Source organism: Schistocerca gregaria, chromosome 6, assembly GCF_023897955.1.
Source record: "Schistocerca gregaria isolate iqSchGreg1 chromosome 6, iqSchGreg1.2, whole genome shotgun sequence".
Taxonomy (NCBI): Eukaryota; Metazoa; Arthropoda; class Insecta; order Orthoptera; family Acrididae; genus Schistocerca; species Schistocerca gregaria.
In genome coordinates this window covers 6,038,365-6,061,193 of record NC_064925.1, presented here as the reverse complement: position 1 = coordinate 6,061,193, position 22,829 = coordinate 6,038,365, and the positions used below count along the sequence as shown (strand labels likewise).

Below are 22,829 nucleotides of genomic sequence, written 5' to 3'. Positions count from 1 at the left end.
AAGCAGTACGGCGTAGGACAGGGAGCTGCGCGTAGGCATAAGCTGTAAGTCAGGTGTCGCTTCTTCCTGTCTGTGCTTTCCACACATTTCTGCCCTCGCAGAGTCTGCAGAGAATCTTCGTACTTCTTATCTCACTGATCAGCATCCTTCTGCAGGACCGCATCTCGAACACATCAGTTCTATTCTTCTTAGCTTCCCACACAGTCCATACTACATTCAGCACAATCCCGTGCTCCAGACACACATTCTCAGAAATTTCTCGCTCAAGTTAAGGCCAACATTTGATTCTTTTGGAGAGGAATGTCATCTTCGGCTGCTCTAGTCCGCTTTCAAAGTCGTCCTTGAATGGCCTGTCATACGTTACTTTGCTTGCAAAGCAGTAGAATTCCTTTACTACTTCTACTTGGGGGTCCCCAATTTCAATGTTAATTTATTACTAACTGGCTGACACTATTGATTTCGCCCTTCCTTCACTCTGTTCATCTCCACCGCTTTCCTTTCCTGTTCACTTTCCCCTCTCCCCCTCTCTGTCCATTTCCTGCTCCCCTTCCTCTCTCCACGTTATCACGCTCATCCATCAGGAGGCCGGTGGCTCTTAAAACTAGAGTATTTCTTTCCAGACCGTAACCAATATGTGGATCACGTTTCGTTTAAATCGTTCCTGGCGTTTTCGGTGAGCTTTTTACCCCAGACTTTGCCTGCCTATGCACAAGTCAACTATATCTCGCATATATTTAACACATTTGATGCCTATCTGTACACGTATCTTAAGCGAATTTCGCCATGTAGTTTTGGCGCAACCCAATGTTTATAAAATCGTCTCCCAGACTGTGTCGTACAATGGTATAATTTTGCAGGTACCTTAAACGGGCATATGTAGATACTGCCTGCGTCGTGTATTGGGAACAAATTCAGTAGCATAAAGATGTAATAAATTAAAAAGTCGTGCCTAGTGCGACACTTCTACTGCATGAAGAGAGAAAACCCAGTGAGCGATAAACTGTCTTCGTTTCATGATTTTGTGGGAGGGGGGATTCAGGGAGAAAATTTTCGTGGGTTTGAAGTTGTGTGTAAAGCTTGTTGCAGATTATTCACAACGCTGGGTGAATAAATTCTGTCTATACTTTCTCACCCCCCCCCCCCCCCCCTGTGGTGGTATATAAAAAAAATATTTTTTTTCTTTTTGGTGGGTGATAACACGTAAAATTGTAATTCCCTTTTTCTGTTGTACTTGATTTAGAGAGAAGTGGTCGTCATTAGCATTGGGTTCTGATTTTGGATAGCCTGAAACTGTGAAGCAAACTTAATACCACCAGAAGCATTTACGTAGACCTTGGATTCTCCGCGGTGCACACGTAACAATTTTTGAAACAGTGCGCGACTCACCGCCTTAGTTTTTGTGAATGGCTGCTATTATTAATAAAAATCTGCGTATATTACGCGCAGTGTTGTAACAAAAATTAGCTCTCAGGGGGGCCTGATGGCAACCGGTTTAATTGTGTACCTTTTTCAAAACAATTAATACCTGAGAAATATCTGTTTTCATCTGTCTACATCCGGATCTCGCTCCAGCTACTGCCGGGTCTGAATGCTGACGAGTCCTCTCCATTTGGCTCGGTCCTCCCAACACTTTTCTTCCTCCACTTCGTGCCAGATCACACCTCTCCTTTCCGCAGATATTCTCCCACCCGTTTTCCACCGTGATCTTGTGCGCCCTCTAAGTCTTTTCCCACCATCTTCAGTTCTTCCATAATTCTGGGGAGTCTCTGACCACGCATCCTCTTAACATGCCCGTACAATCTTAATCTCTTTTTATCGATTTCTTCTCTCATACTTTCTTGTTTACGGTCCTTTCTAATATCTACATTCCTTACTGTATCCATTCTTGTTTTTCCCTTAACTGCTGGCAGATGAGAGAACCCTCCTTTCTGGGGATTAAATGAGAAGGGGATCACTGCCTTATGGTGGAGGACAAACGCCAAAGGCTAAGGGAGACAAACTCAACAGAAAATCTTCCCTTACGTTAGGCCTAGCATACCAGTAGGAAAGTCTCCATATATTGGTTTCAAAACACAGACGAGCCTCGAAACGAACCAATCAGGATTTCTGTTTCCATGAAAAGTAATAATTTGCTTTCATTATTCTTCATTAGCATCTCAAAGCTAAGGAGATTCTCGTCATCTGCCTTTAAGCGGCCAATCAAAATTTATTGAACTCAATGCAACGAAAATATTAATGATTTAAGATTTTAGTTTTACTGTCTTTAGAATATTGAATGAGAAAAACAGAGAACTTCCCTGGATTTACCTTTAATAAATGATTTGTGTTGTTGTGGTCTTCAGTCCTGAGACTGGTTTGATGCACCTCTCCATGCCATACAGTAAAGCTGCATGCCCTCGGGAAAAATTACGGCTATAGTTTCCCCTTGCTTTCAGCCGATCGCAGTACCAGCACAGCAAGGCCATTTTGGTTAGTGTTACAAGGCCAGATCAGTCAATCATCCAGACTGTTGCCCCTGCAACTACTGAAAAGGATGCTGCCCCTCTTCAGGAACCACACGTTTGTCTGGCCTCTCAACAGATACCCATCCGTTGTGGTTGCACCTACGGTACGGCTATCTGTATCGCTGAGGCACGCAAGCCTCCCCACCAGCGGCAAGGTTCATGGTTAATGGGGGGGGGGGGGGGAATAAATGATTTAATAAGAATAATTTTTTGCCGGCGTAATGGCCTACCTATACTGCAAAAGAAATGGTGGTCCCCTCCGGAGCACACGCTAAAACAACAAATTTACACAATAAATTGATTCACTAATAAAAGGTGCGAGCTGGACAAAAAGTAAATATTATTACATGGAAGTATAGTTTATATTGTGTATAGTTTCACGGAACTTACACTCAGTTAGATCCAGCGTACAGTGGCGCCTGTCATCAATACAAGAATCGAAGACAAGAGTCATTAACATGATGCAATCTCTTTGGTCTTTTTCATTGACCAACACAGATACAATAAAGAACGTTCGATATCATTGTTTTTAGTTCTATAGAAATTTCTTTCTCTTCCAAATGTTAATGTTTGTTGCACAGAACACATCTCACTTTAACACTTCTAGCGTCACATGACGCATTATTAATCAGAATGCAAAAACTCTATTTGTATTTTTAATAAATATATGTGACATTCCACCACACCCCCTCTTCTTTTATGGGTATATGGATCTTACTGCCCCAGCGATTCTTTCCAGACAGTAAGTGATATGTGTGCTACGTTTGGTTGAAATAGGCGCAGCGGGTTAGGAGTTGTGATGCATGCATGCATACTTACATTTATTTTTATGATATGTGCCGATATTATTTCGTTTGCTCATCATCGCTTCCGTTTTTCTTCGGTTTTCAAGGATGGGAATCTCACCAGTGAATATAGTCATTGACATCTTTTCACGCTGAATTGTCCTACCATTGATGATATCTTTCGTTTCTGTCACTGTTTCTTTGATGTTCAGCTTGAACAATGTGGTAGAAATGTTTCATCCTTGTTTAAACCCATTTTAATCTATTTCGCTCATATTGTACCATTCTTCTTATTGTTCCTTCTTAATGCTTTTTCATATTCTATGTTACCTGCCTTTCACTCTGCTTTTCTCCTATTTTTCCTCATAGTTTCGAACAACTTGCACCTTTTTACAATTTCAAACCTTTTCCTGGGTCGAAATGTCCTATGATGGTGTCTTCATTTCTCTTAACTCTTGCTTCCCTTATCAAGCGCAGCGTTAGAACTGCCTCTGGTGTCTCTATCTTTCCGAAAGCCGAAACGATCATCTAACAAGTCGTCAGCTTTCTTTCCTTCTGTCCATTACGAACCACACCAAAAGAAAATTACACAGCACTGTCGTTGCGAGAAAAAGGTGTGCAATAACACACTTAGAATGGAACTTGGTCAAAGGTGTGTAGTCCTATTCACCGAGGGGTAAAAAACTTCCCGACGCCTGATGATCATGGTAGGAGAATGTGGAGGCAGCCATGCAGACAGTCCTACGGATTCAGTACGCGGCGGGTCAGTAAGCCGTATCTTACTTAATACGCAATCCGCGCGGCCCTCAGCGCTATTGATGCCATATTGAAGGCGGTGCAGTATCGGGGCGGTATAATGCAACCTACTGTCCACCAACGCAGACTAGCTTTCGCGGGAGGGGAGGGAGGAGGTCGTGATACTTAAAGACTATACAGCGCGCGCGTGCACACACACACACACACACACACACACACACACACACACACACACACACACACACACACACCGTGCCCATCTCGTGATCAGCAAAGTGCGGACGCTCGAAGCAAAAAAAAAAGGGTTTAAATGTGTGTGAAATCTTATGGGACTAAACTGCTAAGATCATCAGTCCGTAAGCTTACATACTAAACCTAAATGATCCTGAAAACAAACACACACACACAAGGGAGGACTCCAACCTCCGCCAGGACCAGCCGATGCTCGAAGCATTTTACAGTGCATGCGATGGAACAAAACTGTATTGGATATATTTCAGACAAGATTTTATTTTAACAGCCGTGCGTGCTTGAAATCTGGTATTATTTTTTATGTTCTTATCTGATAGTGAAATCATTTTGTACTTTCGTAAGGCATATTTTTCATTGATAATTTTCCTTAAATCTCAGCTCACATACATTCATAAAAATGCAGGTGGTGCAAAGCTCTTGGTCAGTAGAATAAGGCGAAATGAATCGTTCTACTTGTCACTCAGCCTTCGAGTACTACAGAGAGGGCACTCCGTTTTCAGTCGTTATTTCGATGATGTGAAGAATCTAAATAGTATTTGTTGGTACACGGAGAACTTCTGACTATAGGAAATAGTATATCTTAATATTAATGTAAAACCAGTGCGTTAAATAGCAGCAATTGTCACCATATTTTTCACTATGGGCCAACCGATACGCTGCGTCGGTTGGTAATTATAGCCCGTCGACCATCAGCAGGATGATGGTGTCCCGACACGGAGGAGAGGATGGAACGAATGTGTAGTCAGCCCGAGTTGTTAAATCGCCAACAAAAGTGAGAACAGCTTTGTCACACTTAAACCCTCGATTTGAGTTACGGCGGCCAGCTGCAGCTAGAAGCTCCTTTATGGAACTAGTAGGGCGTAGCAAAGAGGAATGTCCGCAGCCATTAAGAACGGCACCTACCTCTGGTTCGTAGCCATCAGCAGCAAGAGGCGGCGCATGCGTGTTTGCTGCACTGCGCAGTGACCTTGCCATGGTGCAGCGTGCTAGCGGAACCTGCCACCACGGGCCGTAAATAGTTCCCCCTCGGCGCTGTAGCCGATAACCAATTACGTTGTTCATGCGTAGCATACTTCATAGCTGGAACAGAAAATGCAAGTCACCATCTAACTTTTTTCTCCTTGCTTTTCTCTCTTGGAACTTTGACTACTGCTCACGACAGCATATGAACAATGTTTTGGAAAATGTAAGCATGCAAAAAATTTATATTTTCCCATCTAAATCTTGTAGAAGATTGTACGGAGATTTATTATTCCGCATCATTGACAGTTTTTTACAATATTGTTACCCCTCCCCCCCCCTACACACACACACACACACACACACACACACACACACACACACACACACTAATGTCTGGATGCCTAGACTTGTTGCTCTAATTAAATGACTTCGTTGTCTCATTAAGTCAATAGACGTGCAATCTTTCTTCATCGATATCATGGTTCAATTAAACTCGAGAGTCCACAATTTACAAAAGGCTTTTGACACAGTATCACGCAAGTGGCTTATAGCGAAATTGCGTGCTTATGGAATATCGTTTTAGTTATGTGATTGGAATCGTGATTTCCTGTCAGAGGCGTCGCAGTAAGTAGTAAATGACGGAAAGTCATCGAGTAAAACAGACTTAATTTCTGGCGTTCGCCAAGGTAGTGTTAAAAGCCATCTGCTGTTCCTCGTCCATATAAACGATTTAGGAGATAATCTGAGCAGCCGTCTTAAGTTGTTTGCAGATGATGCTGTCGTTTATTATCACCAGAACATCACAACAAATTGCAAAACGATTTAGAAAACATATCTGATTTGTATGAAAAGTGGCTAATGACCTTACATAATGAAAAGTGTGAAGTCATCCACATGAATGCAAAGGGGAATCCGTTAAACTTCGGTTACACGATATATCAGTCTGGGCTGAAGGCAGTAAATGCAACTAAATACCTAGGCATTAAAATTCTGAACAATTTAAACTTGAAAGAACATACAGAAAAATGTTGTGGGGAAGGCAAACCAAAGATTGGCAGAACACTTAGAAAATATAATAAATCTACTAAAGAGACTGCCTACACTACGCTTGTCGGCCCTCTTTTACAATACTGCTGCGCGGTGAGGGATTCTTACCAGGCAGTTAAGAGTACATCGAGAAAGTTCAAAATAGAGCTTCACGTTTTGCATTGTCGTGAAATAGGGGAGTGAGTGTCACGGACATGATACAGAATTTGGAATGGACACCATTAAAACAAAGGCGTTTTTCGTTACACAGGAATCTTCTTACGTAATTTCAGTCACCAACTTTCTCTTTCTAATGCGAAAATATTTTGTTGACGCCTACCTACATAGGGAGAAATGATCATCATAGTAAAATAAGGGGAATTAGAGCTCGCTCGGTAAGATATAGGTGTTCGTTTTTCCCGCGCACTGTTAGAGAGTGGAACAATAGAGATAAGTTGTGAAGATGGTTCGATAAACCTTCTGCCAGGCACTTAGATGTGATATGCAGAGTATCCATGTAGATGTAGATGAAACGATATCTTTAATAATTTTCCCCACTTAAAGATGCGAAACGAAATCAAGTGAAAATGTAGGAGGGGAACATATTTGTCCTTTAACTACGTGCTTAAGCTGGTCGCGCCATGTTATCATTGAAAGCTGTAATACCAGCGGTAGATGCAGTGACCTTTGTTTCATAACGACGAACAGCGGAAACACTCCTACTATGACCTATGAGGTTATGGTACAGATAACATTATCACAATTTTTCGTTTAAACTTTTATTCTTTTCATGGACTCGTAACGACACATAGGAAGTACGTAATCAGTTTCTAAATTTAGCTGTATCATCATCTGGGCTAATGTAATAGCGTAACACGTGTAGGAAACGATGTTCGGAAAAATCCTGAAGAATTGACCGAGATAGGATTTTTATGCGAAAATCTCTCTTCAGTACATGCAAGCAGAGATTTATGGAAAAATACTTATTACCACCGTGGCTACGTACTTGAGAGCGTTCGACCTTAAATAGCTGCGTACAGATACTTGCAAATGTCTGCCTGCTGTGACTTACTGCAGACGGGTTTTGTGTACTTCGTCTTGTGGCCAGTTTACACGAGTTGTATTTGTTTGTGTTGGCATACAGTCAGTGCTCTAACTTTACTCGGGTTATACCGCAATCTCTTCTCAATTTGTTCTATGGTATGGGTTCCCGAGCTTTGTTTTCTGAGTTCGGCTGCCACCTGTTTCGTTGCAGAGCACGATGAACGCATCACGGACGTTCCTGAGCTCACGAAACGATCAAACCTGTAGTTATGTGCGAGGCATCTGTGGATCTAGTACTCTATGAATGTTGAATACTTTCTTTAGTTGGTCTAGTGTTTACGCAGTGATAGGATGAATCAGAATCCTCTCCATTTATTAAAATTATCATCAATTGCGATCTATTATCATTGCACAGGGAATGTGCCCTTGCTATAATTTTCCTGCAGTTGTGACACCTCTTTAAGGCGAGGTCGTATATTTAGCCTTGCTTCCTCAGTAAAAGTAAAAAATGCCGAAAGGTGTTCTTAATTAAACTAGGCTTGAGGAAAGACTTCATTTACACCAGACTAATAATTCATATGATTACAAATTAGTTTCTAGAGTATGGCCATTCTCCAGTACAGGGTCTCCTCATACGTATCGAACAAAATCAAAATTACATGCCTAACTGTGCGTGGCGTGCAGTTTTTTGTTACATACCTCGGAAGGTCACGTGTCTACGTACATTTGTGTACTGGAGAGGGATCACGCGCTAGAAAGTAACTGGTGCTTACTCCAACAGAGAGCCTTGTGAAAATAATGGTGTTTCTTTTTAGTTAATAGAGTCTGTTGATATCCGTCCAGAACAGCTCAAAACCACACGTTCGTAACTTTTCCTCTTGAGGCATTCAAATAATCGTATTGGCGCGATAGAGACTTTTGAATATTTAGTTCCTAAACTAGTGCAAGTGAGGAAAGCCAGAAGTAAGTAGAATCGGGTCCTGATAACTGGGAGCAGATCTGGTGAATGCAGTACTGACTCTGCCGAATTATCTTTTACTTTCCGCGCGGACTACCGAGCACCAGGTGTTTTGAAACCAGGAGCATTGAACATTGAACATTGAGCACTGTACATTGTTGTTGCGGAGGTGAGAATCTTTTCTTTGCTGGTAACTCCTAATTTTCGGCCCGCCTGACGCATGTGTTTCAGCACTTCCAGTCGGTAAGTGTGGAATCTTAGAAAACAAATGTGCGTTGGGGGTACAGCGCCCACCATAAAAGAAAACAGGGATATTGTTTACTTTTCTTTTTCATCTGTTCCGCTTCCAGTGGTCGTGATGTTGAAGCATCCAATGGCTCTACTGTTGCTTGGTTTCTCACAGCTCCAGCTGTCTCCATTTATACTGATACGGAAAAGAAATGATATGTTCCCACATTCTGTCACGTCCGCAGCAGCAGAATATTGTGAAACACAGTTTACGTAATCAAGTGCATAGACCTAAACAACGGTTCAGTACTACCGTACAGGAAATAAACAAAAGGGGAGTTGAAGGCTTCAAGAAATCATTCAAAAAAATGATCCAAAAGGCGTGTAGAAGAGATAGCACACCACGTGGAGTGATCATGGTAACTTTTGTTAAATTTTTAATCATTTGTTACACTTCCGTTGTTCCTTTCGGTCTTTATGGAAAATAGCTGCAAACTGGTATCCATTAACGCTGTTACGCACCACTGTACTAATATTTACGTCGTCGCACTCCCTCAGTGGTACTGCCAGGAGTGTATCAGGCTTTGTCGATCCTTGTGATTTCGATAAAACAGTTGTCAACATACTGTTGCTTACGTGGACGACCGAGGTGAGTAGTGTTACTAGCCCCACAGTGACCTGTGAACAGGAAGAGGGGTCGTATCTGAATCCAGTCTTTGCACCAGTTAATAAACAACTACTAAAAGTCCCGAGACGCTCTTCGGATCTGGCACCTAATATAATTTTCATGTGTGAAATAGTTTTTGTCTATAAAACATACCAAATGGTACATGCCCTTCGGATGTTAAGAGGATCCGGCTGTGGGCGTCAGAGTCCGTACTCACGTAGGCGGCGTGGAGGCCAGGCTGTACCACTGCCGACAGCACCACGACCAGCAAAGCACTGTGCTCTGCAAACCGATCTTCGTTTCCATAATGTTTCACATTTTAATCACGTTTCTCTCTAGGAACAATTATGCTATCTAGGCAGCTAGCAACTACGCAGTGAAATTGCCCATATAAGGTGACAAAACAAAAAAAATAATAAATACGACCAAGATCATTAGTGTAAGAAAGTCTTCCAAATTTCCCGAGAGCACTGGAAATTGTTTCTTTGAAATATGTGGGAAGAAGTAGCAATGTACTATACGATCTTGTCATATCCATTGCACTGTCAGACGAAAATTCCAAACGCAAACGCAGGTGTCGCAATGACTAGCACCTTTTCGTAGAGCCGCAGTGTGGGCGTCAGCAAGAGCTGCGCAGACATCCGGCTTATATAATTGGCCTCGGACACTTGACTGCGCTGCCATAGGCGTTATTTATCGAGTGTTACGTAACAGCGATCGGTGCGCTTTCAGAAGTGTTCATTAAAACATGATCCCTCTGCAATAACTGTCACTGACTAAATCTTGCTGGCTTTACGACGAAAATGAAAATAAATACGTAATAAAATAATAGGCCGCCAATATCACCTCATAAATCGCGCGCTGCAGTTCAGTCGCAGTCACGTACAGCAGTTTGCTCCATCGACGAAATGGGAAGAAAATACGTCATCAGTAAGGTCAGCGGCATTGCTACTTGGGCCGTTCTAAGATTCACGATTGACGTCCTATGACCAGATGAAACTGAAGAAAAAGATCCAGTCACTGGGGCGTCAAGTTATCACTCCCGAAATTAGACATAACAACTTGATTAGACTCATAATCGGAGCGATGCACTGAACACCTACCGATGCTCTGCTTTCGGAATCAGCGTAGATATTGCAAGATTCTAAACTCGACTCTATTGGGATAAATGTATGCTCGGAATATCCAAACTTAGAGCCCCCACATATAAAGAAATTAGTAGACCTTATAAGAATTATTCCAAACTAACTATTGCTTCTGTTTCAAAGGGAATAAGTGCTGTGTTAAACAGGTTTTTCCACTCTAGACGAACGAATCTTCACTGTGTAATTCTGAGGACGAATCAGCAAAAAAAAAAAAAAAAAAAGGTTCAAATGGCTCTGAGCACTATGGGACTTAACATCTATGGTCATCATTCCCCTAGAACTTAGAACTACTTAAACCTAACCAACCTAAGGACATCACACACATCCATGCCCGAGGCAGGATTCGAACCTGCGACCGTAGCGGTCACGCGGCTCCGGACTGAGCGCCTAGAACCGCTAGACCACCGCGGCCGGCGACGAATCAGCAGTTCTTGTTTTTGTCAGCTACTCGCTTCACGTACCAGAAAACGCTATTTTTTGTTGTGTTTACATAGCTTTACGTTCAGAAACATGTATGTCTCCAAGTCGAGACTATCTGTAAACAGTTTTTCATTTGTATTTTTCTTGTGGGTAAACAAACGTTGATAACGGAGTTTCCCAAACACACGCAGCGTGTGAACAATAAAGCACAAATTGGAGTTCGAACGTAATAAACAAGTCTCCTTTAACACAGAGACTCGCCATATGACGGATAAACCGCTACGATACGAAACACAATTTTTTAAAGTTATTGCGTATTATCAACGTAGAATCACAAAGAACAACCCGGCCACTACAGGTTTTAAATCCATAAGTCGTTTTCTGAGGAAGTGTTTTGAGTGAAGTAATATATATACACATCTCTTTATTCAAACGATCGATTACGGTCGTATTTATGTTAATTTAACAACTCTTTTTTTACTGTCGATGGATAAAGAAACAAAATAATAAAATCAAAGCTACAATAAATCGTGCTGCAGCGTAATGATACGTGCACAAAGGAAAGCTGAATACCAAAAAAATGCAGGGAAAACACTCAGCCGTTTGTCACATAATACTGAAAATCATGTTTTATTATCGAGAACTGATTGATGAGATTCGATATTCCATGTACCCGCGTTTCTCATTTAAGGTTACGCCTGTGTTTCGTGTGGAAAGTAATAACGCGCCATAATAATTGATAAGTTGAAACGGATCAGTCTACAGAATTCAGTAGCTCCAGCTTATTCAGTGCCGATCCAAAAGAGGGCGCGGAAGAAGCATTTCATTCGATCGGGTCTAGTCACAAGTCGTCGTCTGTTTGCAGACGGATTTGTCATTCTTCGGTGGTCGCCTGCCCGGGGGATTCCGTTTCACCCATAATTCGATGCACATGAGAGACTAACAGAAGAGTTTGGTGACAGCGAGATTGCACCGACGCTAGTCGTTTCAGGATAGGGTACACACGTAGCGACCAGACAGTGTGGCTGCCAGTGATTGCAATGAACTGACTATAATAAGAGAACTCATTTTAAAATGTTACTACTTACTGAAGATTCGTACATTCAGATGAGAGGAGTCTCGGCAGACATGAAATCGTTCGCTGGTTAGGCGTGTCAAAAGGTCTCAATGGCCACATTCGAACAAGAACACCCCCACTGGAACAGAATCACAAAGTAGTTTATCAGTGATAGTTGCCTGCATCATTTGTCTCCCGATCCAATTCCTGGTCTTCGTCGTATCACTCTACTCCCCACTAGCTGCATCTCACTCACCTCTGCAAGAAAGAATTCCGCAGACGAGTACAAACCGGCTGCGTCTACGGCAGGCTGACAGCAGCTGTTGCTACGGTTGCGAACACGTACGCACTGTAAAATTCTCGTACAACGACGAGATCGCTGAGAATCGGCAGAAATTGATAACACAACCCTCTCTTCGCGGTGAGTATACAGCATCGCTGCCTTAGCGATGATGCAGAAAGTGTCATCACTTCTGTCTCTATGCTGTTCATTTTTGGACCACAGCCTACGACCAGCTTAGAGACAGAAGTGATGACACTTCTGCAGGACCTATCATTTTGCAGAACAATGCTCAAGCACGTACAGTGCAAACTGTTACTGATTCGTTTGACTGATGGGGTTGCTCAGTGCGATACCACCTACTGCTCTACCCTGACTTAAACCCTCGTAAGCCGGCCGCCGTGGTCTCGCGGTTCTAGGCGCGCAGTCCGGAACCGAGCGACTGCTACGGTCGCAGGTTCGAATCCTGCCTCGGGCATGGATGTGTGTGATGTCCTTAGGATAGTTAGGTTTAAGTAGTCCTGAGTTCTAGGGGACTGATGACCACAGCAGTTGAGTCCCATAGTGCTCAGAGCCATTTGAACCAAACCCTCGTAAGTTCGACTCGATTTCTAAACTGTAGGAAACACGTCGCGGCATTCGCTTTAGAGCTGCTACAAATTCGTCGGGCAATAGACCGCCCCGTTCGAACTATAAACACAGCTGGCACTGCTAACAGTATCCTAAGACTTCCACATCGCTAGCAACGGGTTATACACAATGCAGGTGACTACTTTGACGGTCAGTAAGACTTTGTAACACGTATCTACTCTGTACGAGATGTAAATAAATAGTTGCAACTATTAAAGTTCCAATATACATATATTTTTGACGCATAGGGTGAGTAGCAATCGCAGACGGTTTGCTGATACGGAAATATCGTCATTGAGTCACTTCGATGATACAGGATGACCTAGACCTGCTATTTGGTGAGAAAATTAGCATTTTTCACTAAATGTGGGCCGGCCGCTGTGGCCGAGCGCCTTCTAGGCGCTTCAGTTCGGAACCGCGGTGCTGCTACGGCAGTTGCTAGGGCAGATTCGAATCGTGCCTCGGGCATGGATGTGTGTGAATGTCCTTAGTTTAGATGGGTTTATGTGGTTCTAAGTCTGGGGAACTGATGACCTCATATCTTAAGTCCCATAGTGCTTAGAGCCATTTGAACCATCTAAATGTGGAAGAATGTAAATCGGTCCAGATGAGTGGAAAAAATACTGTACGAATGTAGTATTAGTGGTATTCTCTCACTCATTTCGATTAAATATCAAAACGTAAAATTGCAAGGCGACATGAAATGCACGGATACATAAAGATAATAGTATGAAGGGTGAATGGTCGACTTTGGTTTACAGGGAAATTTAGGAGCGTGTACCTCATCTTTAAAGGAGGCCGCAAGTGGAACACTGGTGCGACCCGTCCTGGAGTATTTCTCGAGGGTTTGTAATCTCCCCCCGGGCCAGAGTGCAGGCAGACATCGAAGCATTTCAGAGGCGTTCGCGCTAGATTCGTTCCCGCTAGGTTCGTTCGACACGCCGGAGTTACCGAGACGCTTCGTGAACTCAAATGCGAATGCCCGGAGGGAAGAGGCCGTTCTTTTCGTGAAACATTATTGACAAATATAAGGAAACCGACATAAATTTTGCGTGAGGTTCGGGCAGACAAGAGCAATTAGTCTTCGTTGATCCATTATGGATCGTGGGACGACGGCTGGCAAGAAGTTCTTGATGCAATAATTCACCAACAGCCGTACGATTTGTAGACGTTTATTTTGTTTTATGTGCTACCAGTTTCGGCATTCCATTGTGCCATCTTCAGGCCCCTGTACAATGAGTAGAAGAAATGTACTAATATAAAAAAAATTATAAAAAATATAGAACATACGTTAACATTTTACAGGTATCATGTTAACTATGTAAGTGGCTCAAAGAGATGTATTGTATATCATTAAAACTATATGTAACATCAGGGCACATATACTTCTGCCTATGTCAAACTGTTGTTAATAGTTTTCCCTGTTTCACTCAAATAACGCATGATAGATGAACATATGTGTACGCTATTATTCATAAAACCGTAACACACAGTTGTAATAGGCCATGCAACACATCAGATGTACTGCATACATTCGTATGTCCAGTGGAAGAATGATTTTAATAAAAATTAACAAATATAAATAACAATAAAATAAATTGAAATACAAGAAAATGTGACAACCATGTCAGAATACATACTTGTGTGTGATCTAGGTCGTATTATGTGTGGTACGACAAACAGCTGGCGCAATATTAACGATAAAAAGCATAAGAGTTTGTCTTAAAACACAATTGCATTCCCGAAGTAAACCAATGCTATCGTACTATAAAAATCAAACAACACATGGTCATCGTAAACACTTCATTAGGACCCTTATGTAGGACAACCCCACATTGTGCTGAGTGGATGAAAAATGTGACTTGAACCAGACATGTTGGTGTACACAATCCCCATTTTGAGATTTTTCTTCATACATATAGGCGGCCTCCTATGCTTCTTTTTCTTCCTTTTCTTTTTATTCAATCAATTCCACTTGGTATAATCCTGCATAATTGTATAGGACTTATATGTATGGAGGTTACACAGATACACAGAGGTTGAGAAACTTCTTTGTAACCATGACAACATGAGGCAGCTACAGGCATTGCATTAAGGCCCTCTCGCATACCCTTGATGACTGCACACAAAGGTTTACGTTTCGTCTAGGCCCGTCAGCACCCACATTCGACTGTTGCTGATTGGAAACATTGCCTAATCGGACGAGTCTCGTTAGAAATTTTTTCGAGCGGATGGACGTGAATGGGTATTGAGACAACCTCATGAAACGATGGAACCTGTATGTCTGCAGGGGAATGTTCAAGGTGGTGGAGGCTCTGTAATGGTATGGGGCGTGTGCAGTCGGATATGGGACCCCTGATACCTTAAAGTCTGACAGGTGACATGTACGTAACCATCCTGTCAGATCACCTGCATCCATTCATACTCTTTGTGCATTCCGATGGGCTTGGGAAATTCCGGCAGTACTTTACAACACCACACACGTCCAGAATTGCTACATTTCCGCTGTTCACCAAACTCCCCAGGCATGAACATCATTGAGCATATCTGCTATATCCTGCAACGTGCTGTTCAGAAGATATTTTCACCCCCTCGTACTCTTACGGATTTATGGACAGCCCTGCAGGATTCATGGGCCAGTTCCCTCCAGCACTGCTTCATACATCAGTAGAGTCACGCCACGTCGTGTTGCGACCCTACACGATATTAGGCAGGTGTACCACTTTTTTTTGCTCTTCAGTGTATATTGCAGAGGACGACCTCATGGGGAACGATTTGTTGAAACGGAAGAATGTTTCTTATGGCAAAAAAGTACATGGATTTGAACATGAGATACAGAGTATTCCAGGAGAAAAATATTCACGGATATGACAGGAACGATGATTCACAGCAAAGAAGTATAGCAATGATGCCATCTGAAATGACTAAGTTAATAGCTATATGAACTTCATCTTCGATACTATGAAACACGTCTGTTCTACTCAACAAGTGCTCATAGCTCTTATGTAGTGCATCTTAAAGCCCATGTTTAATAGACAATTTTTTCGTGTTCTGGTGCATACTACCTCATACCAAATCATGGGAAGCAGAACGTTTGGAGTAGAAGTGATTCGTCTCACAGTATGCAAGATGAAGTAGTGTTCCTAGCTCTAACTGTATGTATTTCAGATACCATGATTATTCGGCCATTTTGCTTCGAATGATCGTTTCTGTCACATCCCGGAATATTGACCATTCTTCCTGGGGTACTCTGTATAAAGCTTCCACGGTCTGCTACAGCATACATTCACGAAGCTTACATCTATACAGTTAACATGCAATACATCTATAGATGCGAGGCTCGTTCAATAAGTAATGCCTCGCATTTTTTCTCAGAACATATTTATTGTTAAGATTCAGAATTTGGTGACAATATACACCAACATGTCTGGTCCAAGTCACATTTTTCTACGTAGTCTCCATCACGTCCTATGGCCATATGACAACGTTGTGGAAGAGCATGTATTCTCTGCTGGTAAAAGCTCTTCTCCTGTAGGCGTAGGCATATTTTCACTGCATGACTGACACACTCGTCATCTTGAAAGTGTTTTCCCCGTAGAGAAACATTAAACGGTCCAAAGAGATGAAAGTCCGAGGGTGCCAGGTCTGTACTGTAGGGTGGATGAGGCAATGATGTGCAACTCAATTTGGCGATATGTTCCTGGGTTTTCGGACTTCTGTGTGGGCGTTCATTATCGTGTTGGAGCAAGCCAGAATGAGATTTTCATTCTACAGCGGAGTGTGCGCAGATATGAAACTTCCTGGCAGATTATAACTTTGTTGACGGACTGAGACTCTAACTCGGGACTTCGAGGCTTGTTCCGGCATACAGTTTTAATCTGCCAGGGAGTTTCGTGTTGGAGCAAGATTTCCGCTGGATTCTTGTCCGATCGAACACGACGGAAACGGTTCTTGAGTTTATTCAGAGTCTTCACGTGTGACTCCGAATTGATGGCTGACGCTCTTGGCATCACATCCACGAAAATGACGCCATCACAGTCCCAGGCGACTGTCACCACGACTTTTCCACCAGAGGAGGTCGTCTTGAATTTCTTCTTTTGTGGTGAATGTGGATGATGCCACCCCATGGACTGCCTTTTTTGTTTCCGGTGCAAAGTGGTGCACCCAGCTTTCGTCCTCCATAACGATCCGTGACAGAAAGGTCTCTCCGTCGGTCTCAAAATGCTCCAATAATTCAGATGAAATGGCGTTTCTTTTAATCCTGTAGTCTTGTGAGCATTCGTGAAAACCTTCGTGAGCATCTCTTTGAATATTTGAAAGTCTCGATCATTTCAGACGCACTGTCGAGCTGTGATGCGCCAGTCTTCATGAATAATGGCATCCGCACGATTGAGCATGTCTGGATAACTGGCTGTGACAGGACATTCCGAGCGTGGCTGCTCAGGGAGCTCTGTTTATGCATTTCCTGAGGCTGCAACTTTCATTACCCATCGCCCAACTGTACTATCAACTGCAGCGTTGGCATACACTGCACACAGACGTTGATGGATGTTCACCACGGTTTCTTTTTCTGCACACAAGAATTCAATAACAGCACGCTGCTTGTAACGTGAGTCGTGTGTAGACGCCATTTAGCCGTTGCTATGCAACGGTTAAAAACTTCACCGGTGCACAGAACAAACAGCAAATGTGAATCACCGACGAGGCCGTTTTTCTATGTATGTTAATAGATTTTAAAAAAAATGTGTCGCATTACTTATTGAACTACCCTCGTAATAGCGGCATATTCTATTAGTAGAAAAGGTTTCCGCCTTCTTGGACGGAGTAGTCACAAGATCAGTTTTATCACTTTTGAAGTAATATTAATGCTTATTCATGTTCCCAAGGTGAATAAAGATATGTATTGCATTTCATTCGCGGCAGCGATATGTAGGACTTCACTTCTGGTTGGGATTTCCGTCGGCCAGTTTTTGTATTGTCATATGTCCGTTTTTTGTTGTTGTTGTAATTGGGCATTTTCTGTCTGGTCGGCAGGCCGGCGAAGAGCGGTGCCGTGTCCGGGGCAGCCCTGGAGGTGTCGCTGCCTCTGATGGACGCGACGGACAAGGCCTCCAGCGAGAAGCTGGAAGTCCAGACTGCCAGGAGCCGACTCGCCAGCTCGTCTTCGTCGTCGACGTAGCCGCGTCCGCCCGGCGGGGCGTCCCCAAATGATGCTTACTTCCTCCGTCTCCACCAGCACGCGAGGACATTCGCCTGGAACACTGTTGGGTGCTACTCGGGAACCACGTCGGTGCAGCGGCCGCCTGCAGCCGGTGCTCCTGAGCTACCGTAGTTATTACCCAGCTGAGAGTGCCATATGACGAACTGGCTACAGCAGTTAGTGGTCCGAGCGACTCAACTGTAATTTAGGAGATAAGGAACCAGGGTGCTAAAAACCGAGAGTGACTCACAGAGAGACTGAGTAGCAGTTACCACGTCACAGCTGTTAGTGCTGGGCGTTTCGTCGTCGTTGTTTTTTTTATTTTCTTCACGTTAGGTTGTTATCTTTTCGAGAAGTAAACAGATATTCAGTGTACATTCCTAATTTACTAGTAATTCACTGATGAAATTACAAGTATATCGGATAGCAGGGTATATCATTTAAGTGCAGTGTGCAACGATTTTTTAGAATAAAAGTGTTTCACGCGACGCAGATTGTACTGAGGATTCGATTTAGTACAAATGTAATGTGACATTACAGTAATTATCAGTGACTCTTAATGTAGAAAATTACATTGCAAATAGAGGCAAAATGTGTTGGTGAAAGAACTGTTTGGTAGTGCTTTCAGCTTATGGGCTTGCTCCACAAGCACTCCAACAAAATTATTCCACATTGTCTATCAATTACGCCTCTTCCCCCGTTTCCAAGGTCTCGTAGTTGATATTGGTGTCTAACCGTAAAATATGCATTTCTTAAGTGTTATTGTTGAATCTTTCGTTATTGTTATTCTGGTGATTGCTGCATTTCCAGCAGATTAGTTGGGTCAGGTTTCCAGTTAACAATGGAAGTATTGTGGTTCATGTTCAGGTAGTCCTGTGCAACGATAAGATGCCCTTATTTGGATTTACTGTGTGAAACGTTTGTTGTTTTTCTCATCTAATACGTGATCTAGTGATACGTACTGAAGTGCGTCTCCCTGCAGTTTCGAACAAAACTGGTGGTAACATGCTACATCGTAGAGAACTCAAGACAATAACTAGCCACAACTATGTAACCTGTTTGCAATAGCTAAACTAAGTAGTGCCAAAGACTTGCGGCGTTTTAGTGTTATACAGCAAAGATACATGAGAGGATCGGAAAGAACAACTGAATTCTAATCATTGATACTTACTTGGAAAATGTACTTTTGTCGAGAAATGCCACATTATTTCATATTTTATTCATAAGAAGACTTACTCTTTCAGGAAAGTCTGAATGTGTCAAATTCCAAGTCTAACACAACATCTCAAAATGTCCATATCTAACACTGCAATTTTTGCTTAAAAAATGTGTATCCTGGCCGTATCAAGTTTTATTTATTAATACCTCAATAATTGCCACTATCAAAAGCAAAATTTACTTTAGTGGTCGGAAACCATAAAAAAATTCGCATTTATTTCATAATCGAGTTGTTCTTTTCATATATGTCACGTCTTTTCGACGCTTCCGATATTAGGGACTGCTCAATCGTACAGTATTTTCTTTAAATCACAAGTAATACAATACAATAACTGACAACTTTATCTACGCTGTCATTTCTATTCGAAATTAATTTAAACGGCTGAAATCTTCTTGCCATTGGATCATGCCATAATCGGATAAATGTGCTGTGTGTCTTGCCTGGGCCAAATATCTCCTCCATCGTACCACAAATGGCACCACTTTACTTGTGATAAGAGGACTACAAGGATATGTAGCACACAAGGGAAATTTGCTTGTAATGGCCCTGCTTATTCCTAAGAAACAATACGAAGAGTTAACCTTCAAAACCAGATCCCCCCATACCGTTGACACCACCCATATAGACCTGCAAATTGCCAAGCTGTTAAGTAACTCCGTAGTTGCTGGACAGAAGCCAGGACTCGCAGAGCTGTGGCAAGCATCAGAACATTTAATTAACATTCGCCTTGTTAGCACTGCTGAGGCAAACTGATTGCCTTTTGTGTCAGTAACAAACATACTACTTGGTGTGGCACCTCGTTCACTAACTACTTTTCCACACTTAGTGCAGAGACGAAGCGATATCTTTTGTTAGTATTACTTTCCTTTGTCTCCATAGCCTCTAATGCGCAGGAAAGGCCAAAGCTTCCTGTCGGTGAGTTATTGTCGAAACCATTTGTACTCAGCCTGAAATTCATTGTTTGTCGATGATCGCTACTAAAGAGGCATACTTCTTAAGGCCAGGTAATAGTATAACACAATACAAACAATTTTCATTTTTAGGCTCTCATGATTTATTAGGTCTAGTTCAATTCATTAATACTTTTTGCTCTATATATCACCACTCCAAAACCTCCCTTCAAGTTGTTATAGCAAAACAGCCGAAAGATGATAAATGTAATATGAATACACACGGCACTACCAAAAACTGACTATAGTATAACATAGGATACCACCTGAAAATCCTGATAAGAAAAGAAAACGGTTGTCAAATTGTTTGTCTTAAATAATATAGAAATAAATGAAATGTGCGTTTGGCTAGGACGTCCCGTCGTGTAAACGGGTCACCTGGTAAGTCTTTTTAGTTGATGCCACTTCGGCGAATTGCGTGTCGATGAGGATGAAATAATGAAGACAAAATAACACCCAGTCCCCAGGCGGAGACAATCTCCGACCCTGCCGCGAATCGAATCCGGGCTCTTCGCATGGCTTTCTGCCACGATGAACATTCAGTTACGGAGGCGGACAATATACAAATAATTGAGAATTATTAAAGTCTCCATTTTTATTAGTAAACAAAGCGTACATTCAAATAATAGTTCCCTGTTTACACTACGCTATCTTCCTGTGGATATGCGTAAGTCAACAAAATTCACTTCCATCAGAAAATTGTTTTCCAGTAACATTTCCGCTGCTCAACTGGTAATGAATTTTCGCCATAATTCATAATGAAAGAGCTGTCAACGTATGTTCTGAACGTGGCGAAAATTCCATTAATGTTAGACGTCACAGAACAAAATCTATTGCACGTACCATCGTTGTTCAATTAGTCTGCCAAATTGTGTACGTGGAAATTAACAATTGTTGTACAAATAATTTGTAGTTAAGTCTGTTAACTGTTAATGTCCCGTCTGAGAAGTATTCGTCCTGTAATGGTACAGAAATGTATTACTTGTTGTATTTTTAAGAACTTTGACTGTATTTTATAAAATGTTAATAAATGATACGTATAGAAATTGTAAATGTGTGAGTTTATCTTCCAGAAATTCGTTCTATTCATCCACATCACATCAGTTTATTTAGATGTAGACTGTTGGAAGGACATAGTCTGAAATAATTAGTCTGTGAGAAAAAGAAAGAAGGTGAATGTAAACACCATGCACAAGCTACACGATTCTCTTGTTGCAGGAACTGGTGTGTGACAATTCACATTTAAAACTGATATTGTAAGTCTCACTGTTATTTGTCACCCCCTCAAGTGGGGTACAAGCGCCGCCCTATACCAAAACACACACATCTGGATTTTAATTTGTAGCGTTTTTATTACCCTAAAATCAGGACTGCCTTTTCCGCCAGTTTCCCCACTGTGATCATAATGGCGTTGAGGCCTTCACCGTTAGCCTAGCAAGGACCCTCACGAGATACTGCCACCCGTACCAGATGAATCAATTTTTTTAGAGACTTACTACTCGGCCCCTCCGGCTCCTCCTTTCTTCACGCTGACTTGGGGTCGGCTAGGGCGCAGTACTTAAATAGCGTTAAAGAAAAGGACATCAGGGAATGGAGGAAAATAGAAGAGAAAGAAGGAATTTAAAAAAAAAACACAATTTGGAGAAAAGGGGAGAGTTGCAGTAATGATTTTTTGGCTCCCGCAGACGACCCCCCCCCCCCCCCCCCATCTTAGCTACTTCTGTAGAGGTTGCAAAATGCAGACAAATCTCCTACAAGAGTGTTTCATCAGCAGGTCTATCTCTTTTGAAAAAAAAAAAACGTTTTATGTGACAGACGTGGAGGAGGCACCAAAATATATAGGAACCGATTATGGGAGAACAAAAAGGTTACAAAATTTAAATATCTAGGTGATAGTGCAAAAATGGCCTTGTACAAAGAGGCTAACTTCATTAGGGCAAGGTAAATAAAGGTGGCATGTCAGTTAACATAACACCTGTGTAACAAAAAATCTATTCCCATGAAAGCAGGCGCTACAATACTGTCACTAGACCAGAGTGGCTTGATGTCTGTGAAAGCCTTGCGATAGATACGGCCAAGAAAAGAGGAAAAGGAGAACAATGAGGAAAATTTTGGGAGTAAAACACGACAGTGGAAAATGTAAATAAAGTAATAAAAAGTTTATGAAAAATGGAGGGTATGTTAGACACAGTGAGGAAGTGAAAAGTTGTGTTCTATGGATACCTAATAAGACTTGATGAAAAAAGAACAAAAAAGAATTTTCTTGAGAGAAACAAAAAATCAGTGATGTATATCAAAGAAGTTAAAGCAGACCAGAGGGAAATGGAAATAATGGGAGAAGATATACGTAGAAGAAAGAGGGAAGTTCACAGCAAAAGTAAAATTTTACAGGGTGTCCAGGAGAAAACGATGATAGATACAATGTGGTAAAAAAAGAGAAAATTGTAGGGAAAGAAGGAGAAACTACTAGAAGGAAGAGAAGGAAGGAACGAACGAAAGAACATTAGTTACTTTGTATTATGTGGTCCTTAGTAGGGTACACGAGTAAAAATAAAGCAATAATGAATATTATACGCGGAGAGTATATTTTATACTATAACACTGTAGCTTACATTAACTATCAGTTGTTACTGCATTGTTTCGTAAAATGTATAAACAGGTAAGAAACTTAAAAAGCGGAACGCCCTGTCAGATTAAAACCGTGTGCCGAACAGGTTCTCGGGCAGAAACCATCGACCTTCGGGA

At 42.0% G+C, this 22,829-nt stretch overlaps 1 protein-coding gene across 4 annotated transcripts in view; it reads left to right on the top strand.

The window, feature by feature from the left end:
- The window catches only part of LOC126278187 (protein croquemort-like), a 717,452-nt gene extending 696,315 nt beyond the window's left edge, over nt 1-21,137 (top strand). For all 4 annotated transcript variants that reach the window (XM_049978100.1, XM_049978101.1, XM_049978099.1 and 1 more), the window contains exon 10: nt 17,750-21,137. In XM_049978100.1, coding sequence (XP_049834057.1) covers nt 17,750-17,894 — 145 coding nt within the window. In that variant the 3' untranslated portion in view covers nt 17,895-21,137. The remainder of the gene's footprint in view (nt 1-17,749) is intronic.
- The last annotated feature ends 1,692 nt before the right edge of the window (nt 21,138-22,829 follow it).